At 49.0% G+C, this 24,229-nt stretch overlaps 1 protein-coding gene across 13 annotated transcripts in view; it reads left to right on the top strand.

Moving 5' to 3' along the window:
• The window catches only part of megf11 (multiple EGF-like-domains 11), a 664,461-nt gene that overhangs the window by 429,015 nt on the left and 211,217 nt on the right, over positions 1-24,229 (top strand). For all 13 annotated transcript variants that reach the window (XR_011933847.1, XR_011933846.1, XM_072470335.1 and 10 more), the window contains one exon: positions 1,480-1,616. Coding sequence is in view for 11 of the 13 variants with exons in the window: in XM_072470335.1 (XP_072326436.1) it covers positions 1,480-1,616 (137 nt within the window). In the remaining 2 variants the exon portion in view is untranslated. The remainder of the gene's footprint in view (positions 1-1,479; positions 1,617-24,229) is intronic.

The raw sequence follows: 24,229 nt of genomic DNA, 5'->3' as shown, positions 1-24,229 counted from the left end.
GGGTCAAGCTCTGGCATGCGGCTGCAATGTCCAGCTGGCCCTGGTACACAGCTACTTGTGACAGGGCCGCCCTGCCCTGTGCCTCGTTCACCGCCCGCACAGAGTGCTCCAGGCCTTGGACACCCTGACACATAGAACCATAGAATCGTAGAATTTACAGTGCAAAAAGGGGCCATTCGGCCCATCAAGTCTGCACCAACCCACGTAAGCCCTCACTTCCACCCTATCCCCGTAACCCAATAGCCCCAACTAATCTTTTCTTTGGTCACTAAGGGCAATTTATCATGGCCAATCCACCTAACCTGCACATCTTTGGACTGTGGGAGGAAACCGGAGCACCCAGAGGAAACCCACACAGACACGGGGAGGATGTGCAGACTCCGCACAGACAGTGACGCAAGGCTGGAATTGAACACGGATCGCTGGAGCTGTGAAGCAACAGTGCTAACCACTGTGCTGCCCATTGTGCCCCACATCTGTGGGGGGGGGGGGGGAGAGAGGGTGTTGGAGAAGCTGTGATGGAAAGTTGGTGTCATCCCTGGACTGGTGTTCCGGGGGTGCCACCTGGGGGCAGCGTCGCTGTCCGGTGCTGCCTCGTCACTTGTTGTGTCCTGGGGGGTGGGGGACGCAGACGGGCCCGTCTCGTCATCAGGTGATCCTGCAAGACTCACGACATGACACAAGGTTGGATCGCAGGTCGGGGTGGTGGGATTGGGATGGTGTCGGGGTGGCAGGGTCGTGTGGGGAGGTTGGGTGGCAGAGTGGTGTGGGGGTGGTGGGATGGTGGTAGGGGGGGGGGGTCCTCCACGCCTGCCGTAAGGATACCGCAACTCAGCGGGGACTCCCTTGCTTCCCCAAGGCCGACCTCCCTCTCTGCAACTACCCTCTCTCCGGGCCCACCGCCCGTGGTGATAGAACATCACCGGTTCAGTCCCGGTGTCTGCACTTACCCTCCGAAAGGGAGAATCCGGCCCGTGACCTTTGCTGACTTAACATTCAGCGTCTTAATCTCTGAAGCAGATTTGTATCCTTATCATTCTCATTATTCCTTGTCAGTATTTTACAACAGGACAAAAATCATTATGAAGGTTTGTGAGAAATTTATGAAAATTATGTTACTCATTGTTTTACACAAGACAACTTTTCGTAATGTGTCACAACGCATTGCATTGGGAATTATCTCTGCATGTGGCTGGGTTAAATACGTTTGGCATTCGGAGGGTTAAAAATAAAATAGATCAGTTTCATATACAAAATAACCCATTGAGGAGACGATACAATGAAATTACTTCAACCCCTGCGTCCAAACTAATGGTCAAGGTGGCTTGGGGGGCACTTGTGCCCATTCATTTGATCTGCTGTTTCACCAGGAAGGTTCTCGCACCCTCAAAGGTATTAAAATGTTATCCATTTATACACCGAGCAGGTGAAAATTCTGAAAGGGTAAACATCATGGAGTTTGATTTCCCCGTGTTACAGGGATCAGTGTGTGCACAACCATGTCCATTTGGAAAGTTTGGGATGAACTGTTCGCTGCACTGCGGCTGCCATAACGGAGGGCACTGTGATCATGTGACAGGCAAATGCCATTGCATCGCTGGATATGCAGGTGACAGGTGAGAAATAAATCTATCTTGGCACAACTTTTTAGTATTTTGTATACGGAATTAGGACAATAAAAAATAGAAAATATGGCCTAAGTCTTCTAAGTATTTGTAGAATGAGGAACCTCACTGCCTGCAGGACACACCCATCAATAATAATGAGTTGCTGACACTGACTGTGGGTAGGAATCGATATAGAGCCATAGAATTCGTACAGTGCAGGAGGCCATTCAGCCCATCAAGTCTGCACCAGCCCCCTGAAAGAGCACCCCACCCAGGCCCACTCCACGTGATCTAACCTGTACATTCCTGGACACAAAGGGGCAATTTATCAGGGCCAATCCGCCCAAGCTGCACATCGTTGGACTGTGGGAGGAAACCGGAGCATCCAGAGGAAATCCACGCAGACATGGGGAGAAAGTATAGACTCCACACAGACAGTGACCCAAGGCCAGAATTGAACCCAGGCATTCCATATTAACCCATATTTAATCACCCATGATTACTATCGTACTTTTCTGACAAACCTCCAATATTTCCTGATTTATACTGTGCCCCACTGTGCATCTACTGTTTGGGGATCTATAGATTACTACCACCAGGAGCTTCTTTCCTTTGCTGTTTCTTATTTCTACCCAGACTGATTCTACATCTTGATCTCCAGTGCTTAGATAATTTCTCACTCCAGCACTGATCCCTTCCTTTACCAGCAAACCTACACCACCTCCTTTACCTTTCTGTCGATCCTTCTGAAATACTGAGTACTCTTGGATATTCAACTCCCCTGGTCTCCTTGTAACCGTGTCTCAGTAATTTCCACCAAATTATACGTTCTCATCACTATTTGCGCGATTAACTCAGTAATTTTGTTCCGAATGCTTTGTACACTCAGCCACAAAGGGCTGGATTCTGTGCAGCCCCGCGTCGAAATTGCATTTGGAGCGGGGGCGGAGATACAATTTCATGGCAAAATTGGGCCCGGCACCGGTCTGGCGATTCTCCGGGACCCGAGAATCGGCGTGATCGCGGAGTGTTTCGCGTGGCTGGGGGCCCATTGCCAGAGGCCCGCCCAGCGATCCTCCGCTCCCGCTCAGCCGAGTTCCCGACGGCGTGGAACTAACCACCTACTGCCGGTCGGGATGCTGACATGGCGGCTGCGGACTCAGTCCGCAGGAGGATCAGACACCGAGGGGGGGGGGCCTTATAGGCGGCCGGGGTTAAGATCCGCACAGTCAGGTCCCCGGGCGCGTGGCCGATCGGGGGCGTCTAATTTTTCTGTCTGCCTCCGCAGTCCAAGTCCGCCATGGAGCATGGTGCGGCCGCTGGAGGCCGGCGCCATGCGCATGCGCAGGCTCAAAGCTGGAAGTGCGGGGGCTCGTATCCTAAAGCTGCGAGATTTACTCCGGGTCCCTGCTAGTCCCCTGCAGGGCACTGAACTAGCTGTACTTTTTTGCAGGAATCTCTAGAGTAAAACCCCATCCCATCAGAATAGCTCCCTCCTTCCCCAGTACTGATGGAAGCGGCTGTGAGTTTCCTGTCAGAACAAGCAACTGGGATGTTAATCAAGATGCCCAAAAGGAGGAAGGTGTGGTCCCCTGCGAAGACCTGGCCACAAGGATAGCCAAGTCCTGCCTTGGACTTGCCCCACTTCCAATAACAAGACCCCTCTCCCTCTATTCTCCCTTAATAGTAACAACAATCTTTATTGTCACAGGTAGGCTTACATTAACACCGCAATGAAGTTACTGTGAAAATCCCCTAGTTGCCACATTCTGGCGCCTGTTCGGGTGCACAGAGGGAGAATTCAGAATGTCCAAATTACCGAACAGCATGTCTTTGGGGACTTGTGGGAGGAAACCGGAGCACCCGGAGGAAACCCACGCAGACACGGGGAGAACGTGCAGACTCCGCACAGACAGTGACCCAAGCCGGGAATCGAACCTGGGTCCCTAGCGCTGTGAAGCAACAGTGCTAACCACTGTGCTGCCTAATGTTTGCTCTTCCCTTTGCTCTCCCCTTCACCTCCCATCTCAGCTCCCCCCACCCCCCCCCCCCCCACCCAGATATATAAGACATAGGAGTGGAAGTAAGGCCATTCGGCCCATCGAGTCCACTCCACCATTCAATCATGGCTGATTTCAACTCCATTTACCCGCTCTCTCTCCATAGCCCTTAATTCCTCGAGAAATCAAGAATTTATCAACTTCTGTCTTAAAGACACTCAACGTCCCGGCCTCCACCGCCCTCTGTGGCAATGAATTCCACAGACCCACCACTCTCTGGCTGAAGAAATTTCTCCTCATCTCTGTTCTAAAGTGACTCCCTTTTATTCTAAGGCTGTGCCCCCGGGTCCTAGTCTCCCCTGTTAATGGAAACAACTTCCCTACATCCACCCTATCTAAGCCATTCATTATCTTGTAAGTTTCTATTAGATCTCCCCTCAACCTCCTAAACTCCAATGAATATAATCCCAGGATCCTCAGACGTTCATCGTATGTTAGGCCTACCATTCCTGGGATCATCCGTGTGAATCTCCGCTGGACCCGCTCCAGTGCCAGTATGTCCTTCCTGAGGTGTGGGGCCCAAAATTGCTCACAGTATTCTAAATGGGGCCTAATTAATGCTTTATAAAGCTTCAGAAGTACATCCCTGCTTTTATATTCCGAGCCTCTTGAGATGAATGACAACATTGCATTTGCTTTCTTAATTACGGACACAACCTGCAAGTTTACCTTTAGAGAATCCTGGACTAGGACTCCCAAGTCCCTTTGCACTTCAGCATTATGAATTTTGTCACCGTTTAGAGAATAGTCCACGCCTCTATTCTTTTTTCCAAAGTGCAAGACCTCGCACTTGCTCACGTTGAATTTCATCAGCCATTTCTTGGACCACTCTCCTAAACTGTCTAAATCTTTCTGAAGCCTCCCCACCTCCTCCATACTACCTGCCCCTCCACCTATCTTTGTATCATCGGCAAACTTAGCCAGAATGCCCTCAGTCCCGTCATCTAGATCGTTAATATATAAAGAGAACAGCTGTGGCCCCAACACTGAACCCTGCGGGACACAACTCGTCACCGGTTGCCATTCCGAAAAAGAACCTTTTATCCCAACTCTCTGCCTTCTGCCTGACAGCCGATCGTCAATCCATGTTAGTACCTTGCCTCGAATACCATGGGCCCTTATTTTACTCAGCAGTCTCCCGTGAAGCACCTTATCAAAGGCCTTTTGGAAGTCAAGATGGATAACATCCATTGGCTCTCCTTGGTCTAACCTATTTGTTATCTCTTCAAAGAACTCTAACAGGTTTGTCAGGCACGACCTCCCCTTACTAAATCCATGCTCACTTGTCCTAATCCGACCCTGCACTTCCAAGAATTTAGAAATCTCATCCTTAACAATGGATTCTAGAATCTTGCCAACAACCGAGGTTAGGCTAATTGGCCTATAATTTTCCATCTTTTTCCTTGTTCCCTTCTTGAACAGGGGGGTTACAACAGCGATTTTCCAATCCTCTGGTACTTTCCCTGACTCCAGTGACTTTTGAAACATCATCACCAACGCCTCCACTATTTCTTCAGCTATCTCCTTTAGAACTCTAGGATGTAGCCCATCTGGGCCCGGGGATTTATCAATTTTTAGACCTCTTAGTTTCTCTAGCACTTTCTCCTTTGTGATGGCTACCATATTCAACTCTGTCCCCTGACTCTCCGGAATTGTTGGGATATTACTCATGTCTTCTACTGTGAAGACTGACGCAAAGTACTTATTCAGTTCCTCGGCTATTTCCTTGTCTCCCATCACAAAATGACCAGCGTCATTTTGGAGCGGCCCAATGTCAACATTTGCCTCCCGTTTGTTTTTAATGTATTTAAAGAAACTTTTACTATCATTCCTAATGTTACTGGCTAGCCTACCTACAAATTTGATCCTCTCTTTCCTTATCTCTCTCTTTGTTATCCTCTGTTTGTTTTTGTAGCCTTCCCAATCTTCTGACTTCCCACTACTCTTTGCCACATTATAGGCTTTCTCTTTTGCTTTGATGCATTCCCTAACTTCCTTTGTCAGCCAAGGCTGCCTAATCCCCCCTCTGATAACCTTTCTTTTCTTTGGGATGAACCTCTGTACTGTGTCCTCAATTACTCCCAGAAACTCCTGCCATTGCTGTTCTACTGTCTTTCCCACTAGGCTCTGCTCCCAGTTGATTTTCGTCAGTTCCTCCCTCATGCCCCTGTAGTTACCTTTATTTAACTGTAACACCTTTACATCTGATTCTACCTTCTTTCTTTCAAATTGGAGATTGAATTCGACCATATTATGATCACTGCCTCCTAAGTGCTCCCTTACTTTAAGATCTTTAATCAGGTCTGGCTCATTACATAACACTAAGTCCAGAATGGCCTGTTCCCTCGTGGGCTCCATCACAAGCTGTTCCAAAAAGCCCTCCTGTAAACATTCAATGAATTCCCTTTCCTTGGGTCCACTGGCAGTATTATTTACCCAGTCCACCTGCATATTAAAGTCCCCCATGATCACTGTGACCTTGCCTTTCTGACATGCACTTTCTATTTTGTGGTGCATCTTGTGCCCCTGGTCCTGACCACTGTTAGGAGGCCTGTACATAACTCCCATTATGGTTTTTTTGCCTATGTGGTTCCTCAACTCTACCCACACAGACTCCACATCATCTGACCCTATGTCGCTTAGTGCTATTGATTTAATTTCATTCCTAATTAACAAGGCAACCCCGCCCCCTCTGCCCACCTCTCTGTCTTTTCGATAGGTTGTGAATCCCTGGATGTTTAAATGCCAGTCCTGAACCCCCTGCAACCATGTCTCTGTGATGCCTACCACATCATACCTGCCAGTCACAATCTGGGCCACAAGCCCAGATCTACTTTGTTCCGTACACTGCGCGCATTTAAATATAGCACCTTTAATTCTCTATTGACTGTCCCTTTTTGTTTTCTTAGTGTGGTGGACCATGGTTTACTGAGCCTTTCCATACACTGTGTCATATTTTGTGGGATGGGGACTATTGTAACCTCTCCTGAGTTCTGTCTTTTCGTGCTTTTTTGTATTCCTAAGCAGCTACGCTTCCCATTGATTACTTCACCTCTTGGTTCCCTGACTTTCCCTTCCCCCCCAATCTTTAGTTTAAAGTCCTAGTGACCACCCTATTTACTCTTTTCGCCAGAACACTGGTCCCATCTCGGTTCAGGTGGAGACCATCCCAACGGTATAGGTCCCCCCTGTCCCAAAACTGATGCCAGTGTCCCATGAAAAGGAACCCCTCATTCCCACACCACTCTTTCAGCCACGTGTTAACTTCCCTTATTCTTGCCTCCCTATGCCAATTTGCACGTGGCTCGGGCAGTAATCCGGAGATTATGACCCTTGAGGACCTGTTTTTTAATTTGAATCCTAGCTCTTTATAATCTCTAAACAGGTCCTCTTTCCTAGACTTGCCTATGTTGTTGGTACTGACATGGACCACAACAACTGGATCCTCCCCCTCCCTCTCCAGTATCCTTTCAAGCCGGTCAGAGATGTCCCGCACTCTAGCACCGGGCAGGCAACATACCATGCGGGACTCTTTATCCTGCTCACAAAGGATACTATCTATCCCCCTGATAATAGAATCCCCTACAACTACAACTTGCCTATTTACTCCCTCCCCTTGAATGGCCTGCTGAACCATGGTGCCTTGGTCAGCTGACTCATCCTTCCTGCAACCCTGTTCGCCATCCACACAGGGAGCAAGTGCCTCATACCCCTGTTGGACAGAGTCAAGGGCTGAGGCTCCTGAGTTCCTGACTGCTGGTTCCCTTTACCTGCCTGACTTGCAGTCACACCCTGCTGTCCCTGGCCACTGAAGAGTGTGACTGCCTCCTGAAACACAGTGTCCAGGTAAGTCTCCCCCTCCCGGATGTGCCTCAGTGTTTGAAGCTCAGACTCCAGCTCATCAACTCTGAGCCGGAGCTCTTCGAGTAGCCAACACTTACTGCAGATGTGGTCGCTGCAGCTCGCAATGGGATCTGCCAGCTCCCACATCAAGCAGCTCAAGCACATCACCTGACCAGCACATCACAGATACACCCTGTTATTTTTACATTACCATTGAAAGACTGTGATCAGACAAGCCACATAATACAGAACATGTCGGAATATTTTCCTCATGCAGGATCCTACAGTTCACTGTTTTGTGTGTAATAAGCTTGCGTGGGGAAAAAAATCTCACAGTTGTTGGGAGTCTAAGAAAGAGGGACGTGGACTTGGGGAGAAAGCAGCGGCCACACTCTCTGCAACTGAATTATAATCCAGTTGGGAGTGACTGTGGATTTCTGAGATTCTGGAACGACAGCGTGCTTTCAGTTAAATTTCACCGATCTGTAACAGTCTTATTTACTGAAGGGTAGCTGAAGCTATAGGATTCTGAGATAAGAGTTCATTTGAACTCCTGACAATATCCAGGGATTGCAAAGTTTCAAGGGCTCGTACAATACATTCAGCAGGAATGGCAAGAAAAATATAGTTAAATCTGGCAGTCATTATTCACGATCCTGTGCACTCTCAATAATTTACCTGTATTATTTTTTCTCACACATACCATCTGCTATTTAATATTTCTATAAATTGCCCTCATTAATTTTCTGAGCACCAACAGAATTAACCCAGCAAGCCTCATAATTATAGACTGTGTTAACATTCCGTATCAGCAGTATTACTACACTCAGTCACTGAAAGACCCGACCAGTGCAATCTGAACACATTATATACTTATAATTTAATTGAATTATATCTAACCTCCAACACCATTTACAGGTGCAATAGATTTATGGCTGTGTGGGAGAAAATGGTTAAATCAGTAACAAAATCCCATTGCTCCCATTCTCGGAGGTTTCAAATCACTCGCAGCTTTTCAGAGTGGGATTCATGATTGAATAAACGGGTGTGATGCCGTTTAACGGTGTAAGGAGAGATAATGAGGTACTTCAGATCATTTGTCACTTTCCTGAATATTTTATTTATTTTGTGCTGCTGATTCTTCGTCTTTTCATCACATAAATCAGCGGACATCAGGAACTCTGTGCATAGGGGGAAAGACGGAGCGGCAGACTCCCAATCATCTATAATTTCAAAGAGTTATTTTTAAAACCAGGAAGACCCACTGATTCAACCAGAACGTATCCCCAGTATCCCTCTATTCCCATATTCCCCAGTATCCCTCCATCCCCATAATCCTCGGTATCCCTCCATCCCCATATTCCTCAGTATCCCTCTATTCCCATATTCCCCAGTATCCCTCCATCCCCATAATCCTCGGTATCCCTCCATCCCCATATTCCCCAGTATCCCTCTATTCCCATAATCCTCGGTATCCCTCCATCCCCATATTCCTCGGTATCCCTCCATCCCCATAATCCCCAGTATCCCTCTATTCCCATATTCCCCAGTATCCCTCCATCCCCATAATCCTCGGTATCCCTCCATCCCCATATTCCTCGGTATCCCTCCATCCCCATATTCCTCAGTATCCCTCTATCCCCATATTCCTCGGTATCCCTCCATCCCCATATTCCTCAGTATCCCTCTATCCCCATATTCCTCGGTATCCCTCTATCCCCATATTCCCCAGTATCCCTCCGTCCCCATATTCCTCAGGATCCCCCTATCCCCATATTCCTCGGTATCCCTCTATCCCCATATTCCTCGGTATCCCTCTATCCCCATAATCCTCGGTATCCCTCCATCCCCATATTCCTCGGTATCCCTCCATCCCCATAATCCTCAGTATCCTTCCATCCCCATATTCCCCAGTATCCCTCCATCGCCATATTCCCCAGTATCCCTCCATCCCCATATTCCTCAGTATCCCTCTATCCCGATATTCCTCGGTATCCCTCCATCCCCATATTCCTCGGCATCCCTCTATCCCCATATTCCCCAGTATCCCTCCATCCCCATATTCCTCGGTGTCCCTCCGTCCCCATATTCCTCGGTATCCCTCCATCCCCATAATCCTCAGTATCCCTCCATCTCCATAATCCCCAGTATCCCTCCGTCCCCATATTCCTCAGTATCCCTCCGTCCCCATATTCCCCGGTATCCCTTCATCCCCATAATCCTCAGTGTCCCTCCGCCCCCATATTCCCCAGTATCCCTCCATCCCCATATTCCTCGGTATCCCTCCGTCCCCATATTCCCCAGTATCCCTCCGTCCCCATATTCCCCAGTATCCCTCCATCCCCATATTCCTCGGTATCCCTCCATCCCCATATTCCTCGGTATCCCTCTATCCCCATATTCCTCGGTATCCCTCCAACCCCATATTCCCCAGTATCCCTCCATCCCCATATTCCTCGGTATCCCTCCATCCCCATATTCCTCAGTATCCCTCCGTCCCCATATTCCTCGGTATCCCTCCATCCCCATATTCCTCAGTATCCCTCCATCCCCATATTCCTCGGTATCCCTCCATCCCCATAATCCTCGGTATCCCTCCATCCCCATATTCCTCGGTATCCCTCCATCCCCATATTCCTCAGTATCCCTCCATCCCCATATTCCTCAGTATCCCTCCATCCCCATATTCCTCAGTATCCCTCCATTCCCATATTCCTCAGTATCCCTCCATCCCCATATTCCTCGGTATCCCTCCATCCCCATATTCCTCAGTATCACTCTATCCCCATATTCCTCGGTATCCCTCTATCCCCATATTCCTCGGTGTCCCTCCATCCCCATATTCCTCAGTATCCCTCCATCCTCATATTCCTCAGTATCCCTCTATCCCCATATTCCTCGGTATCCCTCTATCCCCATATTCCTCAGTATCCCTCTATCCCCATATTCCTCGGTATCCCTCTATCCCCATATTCCTCGGTATCCCTCCATCCCCATATTCCTCAGTATCCCTCTATCCCCATATTTCTCGGTATCCCTCCATCCCCATATTCCTCAGTATCCCTCTATCCCCATTTTCCTCGGTATCCCTCTATCCCCATATTCCTCGGTATCCCTCCATCCTCATATTCCTCGGTATCCCTCCATCCCCATATTCCTCAGTATCCCTCCATCCCCATATTCCTCGGTATCCCTCCATCCTCATATTCCTCGGTATCCCTCCGTCCCCATATCGCTCGGTATCCCTTTATCCCCATATTCCTCGGTATCCCTCCAAACCCATATTCCTCGGTATCCCTCTATCCCCATATTCCTCGGTATCCCTCCATCCCCATATTCCTCGGCATCCCTCTATCCCCATATTCCCCAGTATCCCTCCATCCCCATATTCCTCGGTATCCCTCCATCCCCATAATCCTCAGTATCCCTCCATCTCCATAATCCCCAGTATCCCTTCGTCCCCATATTCCTCAGTATCCCTCCGTCCGCATATTCCCCAGTATCCCTTCATCCCCATAATCCTCAGTGTCCCTCCGCCCCCATATTCCCCAGTATCCCTCCATCCCCATATTCCTCAGTATCCCTCCGTCCCCATATTCCCCAGTATCCCTCCGTCCCCATATTCCCCAGTATCCCTCCATCCCCATATTCCTCGGTATCCCTCCATCCCCATATTCCTCGGTATCCCTCTATCCCCATATTCCTCGGTATCCCTCCAACCCCATATTCCCCAGTATCCCTCCATCCCCATATTCCTCGGTATCCCTCCATCCCCATATTCCTCAGTATCCCTCCGTCCCCATATTCCTCGGTATCCCTCCATCCCCATATTCCTCAGTATCCCTCCATCCCCATATTCCTCGGTATCCCTCCATCCCCATAATCCTCGGTATCCCTCTATCCCCATATTCCTCGGTAACCCTCCATCCCCATATTCCTCAGTATCCCTCCATCCCCATATTCCTCAGTATCCCTCCATTCCCATATTCCTCAGTATCCCTCCATCCCCACATTCCTCAGTATCCCTCCATCCCCACATTCCTCGGTATCCCTCCATCCCCATATTCCTCAGTATCCCTCTATCCCCATATTCCTCGGTATCCCTCTATCCCCATATTCCTCGGTGTCCCTCCATCCCCATATTCCTCAGTATCCCTCCATCCTCATATTCCTCAGTATCCCTCTATCCCCATATTCCTCGGTATCCCTCTATCCCCATATTCCTCGGTATCCCTCTATCCCCATATTCCTCGGTATCCCTCTATACCCATAATCCTCGGTATCCCTCCATCCCCATATTCCTCAGTATCCCTCTATCCCCATATTTCTTGGTATCCCTCCATCCCCATATTCCTCAGTATCCCTCTATCCCCATATTCCTCGGTATCCCTCTATCCCCATATTCCTCGGTATCCCTCCATCCTCATATTCCTCGGTATCCCTCCATCCCCATATTCCTCAGTATCCCTCCATCCCCATATTCCTCGGTATCCCTCCATCCTCATATTCCTCAGTATCCCTCCGTCCCCATATCGCTCGGTATCCCTCTATCCCCATATTCCTCGGTATCCCTCCATCCCCATATTCCTCGGTATCCCTCCATCGCCATATTCCTCCGTATCCCTCCATCCGCATACTGGGAATTGACTTGTCTCAGTGGTGGCACGGTAGCACAGTTGCTTCACAGCTCCAGGGACCCAGGTTCGATTTCCGGCTTGGGTCAATGACTGTGCGGAGTCTGCACATCCTCCCCGTGTCTGCGTGGGTTTCCTCCGGGTGCTCCGGTTTCCTCCCGAAGTCCAAAGATGTGCAGGTTGGGTGGATTGGCCATGATAAATTGCCCCTTAGTATTGGGGCATGGGCCTAGATGGGGGACTCTTTCAGACGGTCAGTGCAGCCTAGATGGGCCGAATGGCCCCCTCCTGCACTGTAGGGATTCTATGATTCCACAATATTCTGTCTAGACCTCTCTATCAGATCGCCTCTCAACCTGTTCTTCTCTAAGGAGAATAACCCAGCTTTTCCCCTCTCATCCTTCACATCCTTCCTGAAGCATGTTCCCCAGAATTGGACACAATACTCAGTTAAAGATGAACTGGAGTGTTATAACTTACTTGCTTTGATGAACGGCATGGTTTCATAGATTTCATAGAATTTACAGTGCAGAAGGAGGCCATTCGGCCCATCGAGTCTGCACCGGCTCTTGGAAAGAACACCCTACCCAAGGTCAACACCTCCACCCTATCCCCATAACCCAGTAACCCCACCCAACACTAAGGGCAATTTTGGACACTAAGGGCAATTTATCATGGCCAATCCACCTAACCTGCACATCTTTGGACTGTGGGAGGAAACCGGAGCACCTGGAGGAAACCCACGCACACACGGGGAGGATGTGCAGACTCCGCACAGACAGTGACCCAAGCCGAAATCGAACCTGGGACCCTGGAGCTGTGAAGCAATTGTGCTATCCACAATGCTACAGTGCTGCCCCTGTTAGCACTGCTGCCTCACAGCTCCAAGATCCCAGGTTCAATTCCAGCTTCGGATTTTGGTGTGCGGAGTCTGCACATCCTCCCTGTGTGTGCGTGGGTTTCTTCCAGGTGCTCCGGTTTCCTCCCACAGTCCAAAGATTGCAAGTTAGGCAGATTGGCCATGTTAAATTGCCCCTTAGTGTCAAAAGGTTAGGTGGGATTACTGGGTTACGGGGATAGGATTGAGGCGTAGGCTTAAGTAGGATGTTCTTTCCAAGGGCTGGTGCAGACTCGATGGGCCGAATGGCCTCCTTCTGCACTGCAAATTCTATGATTCAATGATAACCTTTATAAAATTCTGGTTTGGTGTAAGTAAGTTTTAAAACATAATTCTTCACCAGCTTTTAAATACAATTTTTTCTAATTCCTTAATCTGTTTTCTCAAACGTTAGTATTGTTTCTTTAGCTGTCTGGCTCACGGTTCATAACCTGCTTCTTGTGCTCTCTAACACTCTCTTTGCTGCCCTGTGTGGTAAGAGATCCCTCCCAGGCCTGATCACAGCAAGCAGCAGCTACTGACAATTTCAGTATCCCAGAATTTGTCAATTGGCACCAATGGTGATTTTACTGGGAGAGACGAATGCTGAGCCAGACCAAAGGAACATGGGCTGGAACTTTCCGGCAATTCTTGCCGCGAGACCGTCCGGTCCCGCAAATGGCACAACACCGCTGCCGGTTTCGCGACAGCAAGGACTGCATTTAACAGGAAACCCGTTGACAACGGTGGGACCAGATGATTCTGCCACCTGCCAATGACAGGCTGCCTTCTGCATCGCGAAACACACAACGGGTTGTGCGGAAAATCCCACCAGGGGTTGTGCGGAAAATCCCACCAGGGGTTACTCATCCTAATCTCTAAATTAAATAAAGGTAAAGTCGCCGTAGTCCCAGATGACCCTAGGCTGCGTCCCCTTTGAGGGGGAGAGCTGACTGGTGGTGATTTAACCCGAGGGTCACCACACCTCAGGCGAGGGGCAAGGCTCAGAAGGCCTCAGCCGGTGAGGGATTCGAACCCTCGCTGCTGGCCTCGCTCTGCATCATGAACCAGCCATCCAACTCAAAATTACTGGTGTGGGGACATAATCCAAACCCTGAACAAACCAATTTTGGCAGATGATACCAAGTTGGGTGGGAGGGTGAACTGTGACGAGGATGCAGAGATCCTACAGCATGATCTGGACAGGTTGGGCGAGTGGGCAAACCAATGGCAGATGCAGTATAATTTGGATAAGTGTGAGGTTATTCACTTTGGAAGCAAAAACAGGAAGGCAGATTACTGCCTGAATGGTTGTAAATTGGGAGAGGGGAGTGTGCAGTGGGACCTGGGTGTCCTTGTGCACCAGTCGCTGAAGGTAAGCATGCAGGTGCAGCAGGCGGTAAAGAAGGCTAATGGTATGTTGGCCTTCATTGCGAGAGGTTTCAAGTATAGAAGCAGGGCTGAGTTGCTGCAATTATACAGGACCTTGGTGAGGCCACACCTGGAGTATTGTGGGTAGTTTTGGTCTCCTTCACTGAGGAAGGATGTTCTTGCTCTCGAGGGAGAGCAGCGAAGGTTTATCAGACTGATTCCAGGGATGGCGGGACTGTCATATGAGGAGAGATTGACTAGGTTGGGATTGTTCTCATTGGAGCTCAGTAGAATGAGGAGGGATCTCATAGAAATTTATAAAATTCTAACAGGACTGGACAGGGTAGATGCAGGGAAGATGTTACCAATGATGGGTGTCTCCAGAACCAGGGGTCACAGTCTGAGGATTCAGGGTAAACCATTTCGGACAGAGACAAGGAGACATTTCTTCACACAAAGAGTGGTGAGCCTGTGGAATTCATTACCACAGGAAGTAGTTGATGCTAAAACATTGAATATGTTCAAGATGCTGCTAGATTAATAAATAATTCTTGATTAATAAGGGGTCAGGGTTATGGGGAGAAGGCAGGAGAATGGGGATGAGAAAAATATCAGCCATGATTGTGATAAATGGCGGAGCAGGCTCGAAGGGCCAAAAGGCCTCCTCCTGCGATCTTCTATGTATCTATGCAACAAATTATGCAATCCCATCTGGTGATTTTATCTCTGGTAACTTTTTGCTACACTATTGTGTGTGTTTAATCTGGTTAGCAATACCCTTCTGCCTCACTTTCATTGAGTTATTTTATCAAATGAATATTACAATTTGGGTTTGTGCAACATGATGGCAATTACAACACCTGCAAACAAGTTAGAATAAAACTGGTGAGTCCCCTGCCCAGATCCTAGAGAATAATTGGATGTTTCTATGGTTAGGCACCAGTGCGATTGAGTGACAACGTTTAACCAGGATATGGAGGCAGGAGGTTTGGGAGGGGCTCATGGAGGTTGAGGTTTCAGTATCCCGATTTGCAATGTCCATTTTCAAAATCATCATTGTAGAAAGTAAAAAGTAACAGCAAAATCCCCAAGAAAAAAAATCCCATTGATAAAAGTTGAATAACATGAACCTAAATAAAAATGGTGGTAAGTCTAAATGGCCGTTATATAATAATGTGGCACAAATGCCCATGGCTTCCTTGAACAGCATATCAGAGAATAGGTTCAGAATGTCAATGAGCTGAGATTAGAGGAGCCCGAACATTGAAAATGCAGGAATGTAGAATGACAGACACAAAACCCAGCAAGAGGTCAAACTCCTCGTTTGCAGAGAGCAAATAATCAGATACATTCACTACATGTTTGGTGGTATTATTAATTGCACCACCAAAACACTTCCGTTTCAGTGAGTTTACAGAGGGTTTCAAACGGGTATTGTTTATGGTACGGTCAGCTATTGAGGCAATATAGCTGCACAAACAGATCAAACCAAAAAATGAAAGAAGCACAGTTTAGGGCACAGAGAGATGAGTAATTCTACTGTTCCTCTGTTCAATCCCATCCTTCATAAACACTCGCCTGATCATGGGACAGTGTCTCACTTGACCATTATCAATAGTCTTGGAGGCGAATACCGGCATAACCTTGTGTCTAATACACTCGGCGAAGTTCAATAGACAACATACCCGTCAGTCAAATATGTCGTTGATATCCCAAATTTGGTCTTTGTTGTACCTCTGTTTCAGGTATTCAAATGGTTGTTTGGTAGTTCAGAACTTGACTATTGCCGAAAGAAGAAACATGCTGTCAATGCTTTTCATTTTGCACTCACCAGGACAAAGGCAAGAATACCAAATTTTAAAGGGAGCGACAATTTATACCACGTGACAAACAGGTCCTGATGGGTTGGCAAAAGTGTTACCATGGAGACATTAGCAAGCTGGACAAAGAGACTGGAATAGACATGCTTAATAAGTTTAACAAGCATGATGATATTGACAAAATGCATGCCATTCTTAATGATGGGACCCAAGCTATATCCACAGGACCCATAGCCAAGCATGACCTCATAGCCCTGCTTGAAAGCAAGTTACAAAAATGTTTGTTAGACTTGTGTAAGAGTATTGGGGAGTGGTATTGCCAATAGATTAGTAATGCAGAGACCGAGGGCGAGATCTGGGGACCTGGATTCAAGTCCCACCACAATAGTGATATTTGAATTCAATAAAAATTTGGAATGAAACCATTGCCGATTGTCAGCCTAAATCTGCCAATGTTACCTGGTCTGGCCTACACGTGGCTCCAGGTCCACAGCAATCTGCTTAACTCTTAAATGCCTTTATTGCACATCCCACATCCCGTAAATGAATAAAAAATAATAATGAGCTGCCTTGTGACATATATGATATATCTCCCATCTTAAATGGGAGATCCCTTTATTTTTAAACTGTGCCCCTCGTTCCAGTCTCTCCCGCAAGGGGAAATATCCTCCCAGCATCCACCCTGTCCACTCCCCTCAGGACCTTATACATTTCAATAAGATCACCTCGCATTCTTCTGAACTCCAGTGGATTCCCAATCTTTTTTTTTGTTCATTTACGGGATGTGGGTGCCGCTGGTCAGGCCAGCATTTATTGCCCATCCCTAATTGCCCTTCAGAAGGTGGTAGTGAGCTGCCTTCTTTAACCGCTAGAGGTGTAGGTACATCCACAGTGCTGTTAGGGAGGGAGTTCCAGGAATTTGCCCCAGCGACAGAGAAGGAGCGACGATATATTTCCAAGTCAGGGTGGTGAGTGAGTTGGAGGGGAACCTCCAGGTGGTGGGGTACCCAGGTGTCTGCTGCTCTTGTCCTTCTAGATGGTAGTGGTCATGAGTCCTCATATTGGGCAAAATCCTCCGTAATCGGCGCGATGTCCGCCGACCGGCGCCAAAAACGGTGCAAATCAGTCCGGCATCGCGCCGCCCCAAAGGTGCGGAGTCCTCCGCCCCTTGAGCGGCCGAGCCCTAACCTTTTTTTTTAATAAATATTTTATTGAAAATTTTTGGTCAACCAACACAGTACATTGTGCATCCTTTACACAACATTATAACAATACAGATAATAATTACCTTTTTTATATAAACAAAAAACAACAAATAAATAAATATTAAATAACAAAAATGAAAACTAGCCCTAATTGGCAACTGCCTTGTCACAGGCTATACCCCCCCCACCCACCCACCCCCATCCCTCCCCCCCCCCCCCCCCCCCCCCCAAGTCCTGGGCTGCTGCTGCTGCCTTCTTTTTTCCCCCATCTATCTTTCCGCAAGATATTCGACGAACGGTTGCCACCGCCTGGTGAACCCTTGAGCCGACCCCCTTAGGACGAACTTAATCCGCTCTAGCTTTATAAACCCCGCCATGTCATTTATCCAGGTCTCCACCCCCGGGGGCTTGGCTTCTTTCCACATTAGCAATATCCTGCGCCGGGCTACTAGGGACGCAAAGGCCAAAACATCGGCCTCTCTCGCCTCCTGCACTCCCGGCTCTTGTGCAACCCCAAATATAGCCAACCCCCAGCTTGGTTCGACCCGGACTCCTACTACTTTTGAAAGCGCCTTTGTCACCCCCACCCAAAACCCCTGTAGTGCCGGGCATGACCAAAACATATGGGTATGATTCGCTGGGCTTCTCGAGCACCTCGCACACCTATCCTCCACCCCAAAAAATTTACTGAGCCGTGTTCCAGTCATATGTGCCCTGTGTAATACCTTAAACTGAATCAGGCTTAGCCTGGCGCACGAGGACGACGAGTTTACCCTGTTTAGGGCATCTGCCCACAGCCCCTCCTCGATCTCCTCCCCTAGCTCTTCTTCCCATTTCCCTTTTAGTTCGTCCACCATAGTCTCCCCTTCGTCCCTCATTTCCCTACCGAGCCCTAACCTTGAGAGGCTAGGCCCGCGTCGGACTGATTTCCGCCCCGCCAGCTGGCGGGAAAGGCCTTTGGTGCCCCGCCAGCTGGCGCGGAAATGACATTGCCGGGCGGCGCATGCGTGGGAGCGTCAGCGGCCGCTCACGGCATCCCCGCGCATGCGCAGTAGAGGGGTTCTCTTCCACCTCCGCATGGTGGAGACCGTGGCGAAGGCGGAAGGAAAAGAGTGCCCCCACGGCACAGGCCCGCCCATGGATTGGTGGGCCCCGATCGCGGGCCAGGCCACCGTGGGGGCACCCCCCAGGGCCAGATCGCCCCGCGCCCCCCCCCCCCCCCAGGACCCCGGAGCCCGCTCGCGCCGCCTTGTCCCGCAAGTAAGTGAGGTGGTTTAATCCACGCCGGCGGGACAGGCATTCCAGCAACGGGACTTATGCCCATCCGGGCTGGAAAATCGCCGAGGGGGGCCCGCCAACCGGCACAGCGCGTTTCCCGCCCCCGCCGAAGAATCCGGTGCCGGAGAATTCGGCAACCGGCGGGGGTGGGATTCACGCCAGCCCCCGGCGATTCTCCGACCCGGCGGGGGGTTGGAGAATCCCGCCCCAGATGACCCCCAGGTATAAGTCGAGTGAACCTTCTCTGAACTGCTTCAAACACATGTATTTTATTTATTTATTTTTTAAATTTAGAGTACCCAATTCATTTTTTCCAATTAAGGGGCAATTTAGCGAGGCCAATCCACCTACCCTGCACGTCTTTGGGTTGTGGGGGCGAAACCCACGTAAACACGGGGAGAATGTGCAAACTCCACACAGACAAGTGACCCAGAACCAGGATCGAACCTGGGACCTTGTTACCGTGAGGCAGCAGCACTAACCACTGCGCCACCGTGCTGCCCTGCTCTGAACACATTTATGCCCCTTCTTAAATAAGGAGATCGAAACTGTACACACTATTCCAGATGTGGTCTCACCAAAGTCCTGACTTTATATTCCTCTTGCCATAAATAACGATATTCTACTTGCCTTCCTAATCACTTGCTGTATCTGCAGACTAACGTCCTGTGATTCATTGACCAGGACACCTAGATCCCTCAGAACCACCAAATTCTGCAATCTCTCTCAATTGAAATAACATGCTGCTTTTGTGTTATCCCTGGAAAAGTGGAATAATATCTTGTAATGAGGTGAAGTTCAATAGTAGAGTGACATTTGTGTTAATGTTTAAAGATAAGGGCTGAAGGAAGGTCAAGTAGGACCTTGGCTGGTGGCCCCAGTCTCACTGTGACTCCAGCCCCTGTCCTGGGACAAGGCTATTAGTGCATGAAGACTGGGCTCCCAGCACGACCTTCCCTGAAAAAAGGATCTTGCCACTGCTTTGAAAGGGGAATTCTGGTGGTACTTCTGTGGGACCAATACAGGAAGGAGAGAGAGGAAAAACCAGGGGGTCAGAAATACTCCCAAATATTACCACACCACCTTGAATGTCAGACTTTGGGCTGATCTGTAAGAATGGCAAGTGTTTGGTCGTTTTCCAGCCAAAGTTTCACCGCCCTCCTGATGATCCCTGGGGCCTGATAGTACCAGTGGCCAAAGGCCTTGAAATTGGACAGAGCATCATTCACGTCGCGTACTTACGGGGGGCAGTGAACGAGCGGACAACAGCCTGTTCTCTGATGCGGAACAGCGGTAAAATCCAGGTCAGAATCAGGTAGAAGGAATTTCCGACTTAATTTCCTTGCAGTACTGCAAAAGAAAACCCAATCCTGTGATTTTGAGATTAGAGAGTTTAGGTTTCCTTTTAATAATGTCTTTACTGCTACCTTAATTTTAGGGTATTGGCGAAGGAGTTGCTTTGCCCTCTGTCCTTCTACTCCAAGCATTTGCATTCAAATCAAACCCAGAAAATAGGAATATGGTCAAGCCTGGCGGCTTTTTAAAATTACCCGGGAGCCTGTAGTCCCCTATTGCTTTCTCCATGGCAACGCCTGGGCCAATCAGAGTCGGCTTGCCAACCAATCACCACCCTTCCTCCTGTAGTACAAATAGCTGTGAACGTTTGAAATTTGACATTCTTGCATTTGTCCTGATGGGCTCGAGTCTAAAAGCTTCGGCAACATGTCGAAGCTTCAGATAAGAAAATTTACCAGTCTTAATAAAATAATAATTCTGACCCCATCTGTCACCCTGACAAATTCGCAGCAACATCCGATCAAGAAGGAAAACATGATTTGTCTAAAACCATCAGCTTATGACAGATTTTACAGCAATGTCCAACCAGGTCTATTTCACCCACAATTAGATTGCAGTCTGCCAGAGCGTTTGCCCAGCATTCCCACATGAAAACCTATCATGGACACACTCCAAACTATTCTTATCACATAAACCTCTCAGAGAAGCAAGAAACAATTCAAGGACAAATGATAATGAAACTGTCAAGTGGACTAAACTGTCATTTGACAGCAGTGAAGATGGGAACTGGCAAGAATTCTTTTCTCTTCGAAGCAAGTATAGAATAGAATGAGTTTCAGATTGGGTTTAAGATTCAACCCATCCACTGCGACTGGATCTAATAATTATTAATGGTATTTGTAAAACCCTTCTTTTAATCTATATTCTTCGCTCCCTGGCTGCAAGCACGTGCTGATTTTTTTAAAAAGTAAGCTTTAATGTGTTCCCCATAATCAGTGTGCAACATGAAAATGTAATTGTTTATTATTCTCACTTTGTAAAAGAAACAGCACACCGACGATTACTTCCCTGTGATTAGCTGTGGATTACTGTTCAATCATCGCAGACTAATGACGTCAAAATCAGTTTATTCTTGACTCTAAATATCGTCACTCATCAATCATACGCGGTGATAAACGTAAGAGGCTTTGGCTAGTGAAGAATCATCAATAAGTCCAAAGCAGCTTGTTCCGTACCATTGCTAGTTATAATAGTTGTGAATGAAATGGAGCGACTGTCCGTAGTGATGTTGTCAAATTTGCTGATGACAGAAAGCTCTCAGGGGAGGAAACAAGTAAAAATTCTTTCTGATTAGCACAGTGGGCTAAACAGCTGGCTTGTGATGCAGAACAATGCCAGCAGCGCAGGTTCAATTCCCGTACCAGCCTCCCCGAACAGGTGCCAGAATGTGGCGACTAGAGGTTTTTCACAGTAACTTCATTGAAGCCTACTTGTGACAATAAGCGATTATTATTAAGGGGCTGGTTTAGCACGGGGATAAACCGCTGGCTTTTAAAGCAGACCAAGGCAGGCCAGCAGCACGGTTCAATTCCCGTACCAGCCTCCCCGAACAGGCGCCGGAATGTGGCGACTAGGGGCTTTTCACAGCAACTTCATTTGAAGCCTACTTGTGACAATAAGCGATTTTCATTTTCAAATGTGATTGTCCAATTGCAGAAAGACTTTGCATTAGTTATGTAGAGGACTGAGGAATAGCCGATGAATTTTGATGTGGATAAATGGAGAGGTAACAGTAAGTATATACATAACATAAACGTGACTTAATAATAATGAGCTTTATTGACACAAGCAGGCTTACATTAACACTGCAATTAAGTTACTGCGAAAAGCCCCTAGTCGCCACATTCCGGCGCCTGTTCGGGTACACCGAGGGAGAATTCAGAATGTCCAATTCACCTAACAGCATGACTTTGGACTGTGGGAGGAATTGAACCCAGGTCCCTGGCACTGTGAAACGACTGTGCTAACCACTGTGCTACAGTGCCGCCCACTTTTCATAGACTCCATACAATTCTTCCGATGCAGGAGACCATTCGGCCCATCGGGTCTGCACCAGCCTGATGAAAGAGCACACCACCTAGGCCCACTCCCCCGCCCTATCCCTGTAACCCCACCTAACCTGCACATCTTTGGACTCATGTGATAGGTCAATAAGTGCCAATCAAACCTAGTCCCTCCCTTACGGGAATGAAAACTTCCAGGAGGATTAGAACATCAAAACCAAAATCAACTAAAATGTCTTCAAACAGTCTCCCTCTTGGCAGTTGTTAAAGGGAAAGAGATTTAAGCTGAACATTGATCATATTTAAAAGCTTTTGGTCAGTGTTAATAAAATAAATGTATGTCTTGGCCAAGCCAGAACAAGTCACCGTGACTTTGCAAAGAAAAGGCGAGTCAGCTCGTTAGTAACAAGGCCAATCTCAGTTTGTACTTTGGGCTACATAACCTGAAAAAGGTTTAGATACATTAACAAGGTTTCGGGGCAGATTGACGACAATGATTCTCGGTCTTGGGGGAATAAAGTGTGATGAAAAGACCCACAAGTAAGAATATTTTCACCAGAGAAAATCAGAATGAAGGGAGACATGATGAAAATAATGAAAATTATACGGGCGGGATTTTCCGCGCAGCCCTGCGGCGGGGAGGCGGCCTGCTATTGGCTAGCGGGGGGACCTTCTATCTGCCGTTGTCAACGGGGTTTCCTGTTGAATGCTCCCCTCGCTGCCGGGAAACCCCCGGTGGGGTGATGCCATTGGCGGGTTTGGAATCTCCCGCTGGCGTGCCTGTATCTTTGACAATGAATATAGTTCGAGGGGTACGATAGGGAATCAACAAGAGTCCAGCAGAGGGATTCTCCCTTCTGGGGACTAAGTCCCCACGCCGGCGGGGGAACCGGCGCCAACCATCCGGCGTCAACAGCCCCCGAAAGTGCGGAATTCTCCGGCGTGGTTCCGCGCACGCGCAGACCTGCCGGGGCATTTTGGAGCATGCGTGGGGGGGGGGGTCTCTTCTCCGCGCCGGCCATGGCGGAGCCCTCCAGGGGCCACTGCGAAAGGAAGAAGTGCCCCCACGGAACAGGCCCGCCTGCAGATCAGTGGGCCCCAATCGTGGGCCAGGCCACTGTGGGGGCTCCCCCCGGGGTCGGATCCCCCCCCCTCCCGAGGACCGCACCAGGAGGCTTACCTGCCAGGTCCCGCCAGTACGTGAGCTGAGTGATTCACTCCGGCGGGACTGGCCAAAAACGGACGGCCGCTCGGCCCATCGGGGCCCGGAGAATCGCCGGGGGGGGGGGAAGCGCTACCAACGACCCCCAACCGCCATGGCGTGAATCCCGCCCCCACTTCTCAGGCCGCGTTGCACCCAGCACAAATCCCACTATGTCAGGAGAATACCGGGAGAGGCCCAAAGCAGGATTTGCTCTCAGCATTAACCATTTCCCATGCTCCCGGCCTGTTCTATCGGAAGTGATCCGGATCTTGCCCAGAAAAGGCAGGAAACTGATCACAGCTCATTTACACTCATTTTAATCTCATCAGTGAGATGCCAGGTGAATGCAGCGGCCTCCCAGGTATGGGAGGTATGACCGCCACCCCCCTCCCCCTTGGAGGGAAGTCACCAGGGCACGAATCACTACGACTCCTTAAAAGCAGGGACCAGGTGCCATGGAGCTGAGTACAATCTGCAAATGGATCATTAAAATATGCTAATCTGGGCCACGCCCAGAATCCCCCCCACCCCTCGCTGATCCCCAGACCCTTCCAACACCCCAACCCGTCTGTTGAGGGATCTTCAAACACCCCCCCCCCCTCCCCCTCACTCCACCACATACCAGCAGGGCACCCCCGGCCCCAAGCCCCAGTGTGGGGAAAATAGCAGCTTGGCACCTTGATACTGCCAGCCTGACACCCTGGCAATGCCCCTGCCCAGTGCCAGGTGGCATGGCCAAGGTTCCATGGTGTCATCAGCAATATCAGGGTGCCAGCTTGGCCAGAGGTCACCATGGAGACCCCCTAAGTGCCAGTACACCTGGTCCTTGTTTTTGGGGACCAGTATTAATCAGCGCTTGGCTAGGGTCTTCCTGACGAGGGCACTAGATGCAGAATGGCCATTCGATCTGACATCAGCACGGTTACGTGGGTTCTTAAACTCACTTAACCATGCGAGACCGGGTTTTGTGA

Source organism: Scyliorhinus torazame, chromosome 12 (assembly GCF_047496885.1).
Source record: "Scyliorhinus torazame isolate Kashiwa2021f chromosome 12, sScyTor2.1, whole genome shotgun sequence".
Classification (NCBI taxonomy): domain Eukaryota; kingdom Metazoa; phylum Chordata; class Chondrichthyes; order Carcharhiniformes; family Scyliorhinidae; genus Scyliorhinus; species Scyliorhinus torazame.
The sequence above is the reverse complement of the archived record's forward strand: the minus strand, read 5'-3'. Positions and strand labels throughout refer to the sequence as shown.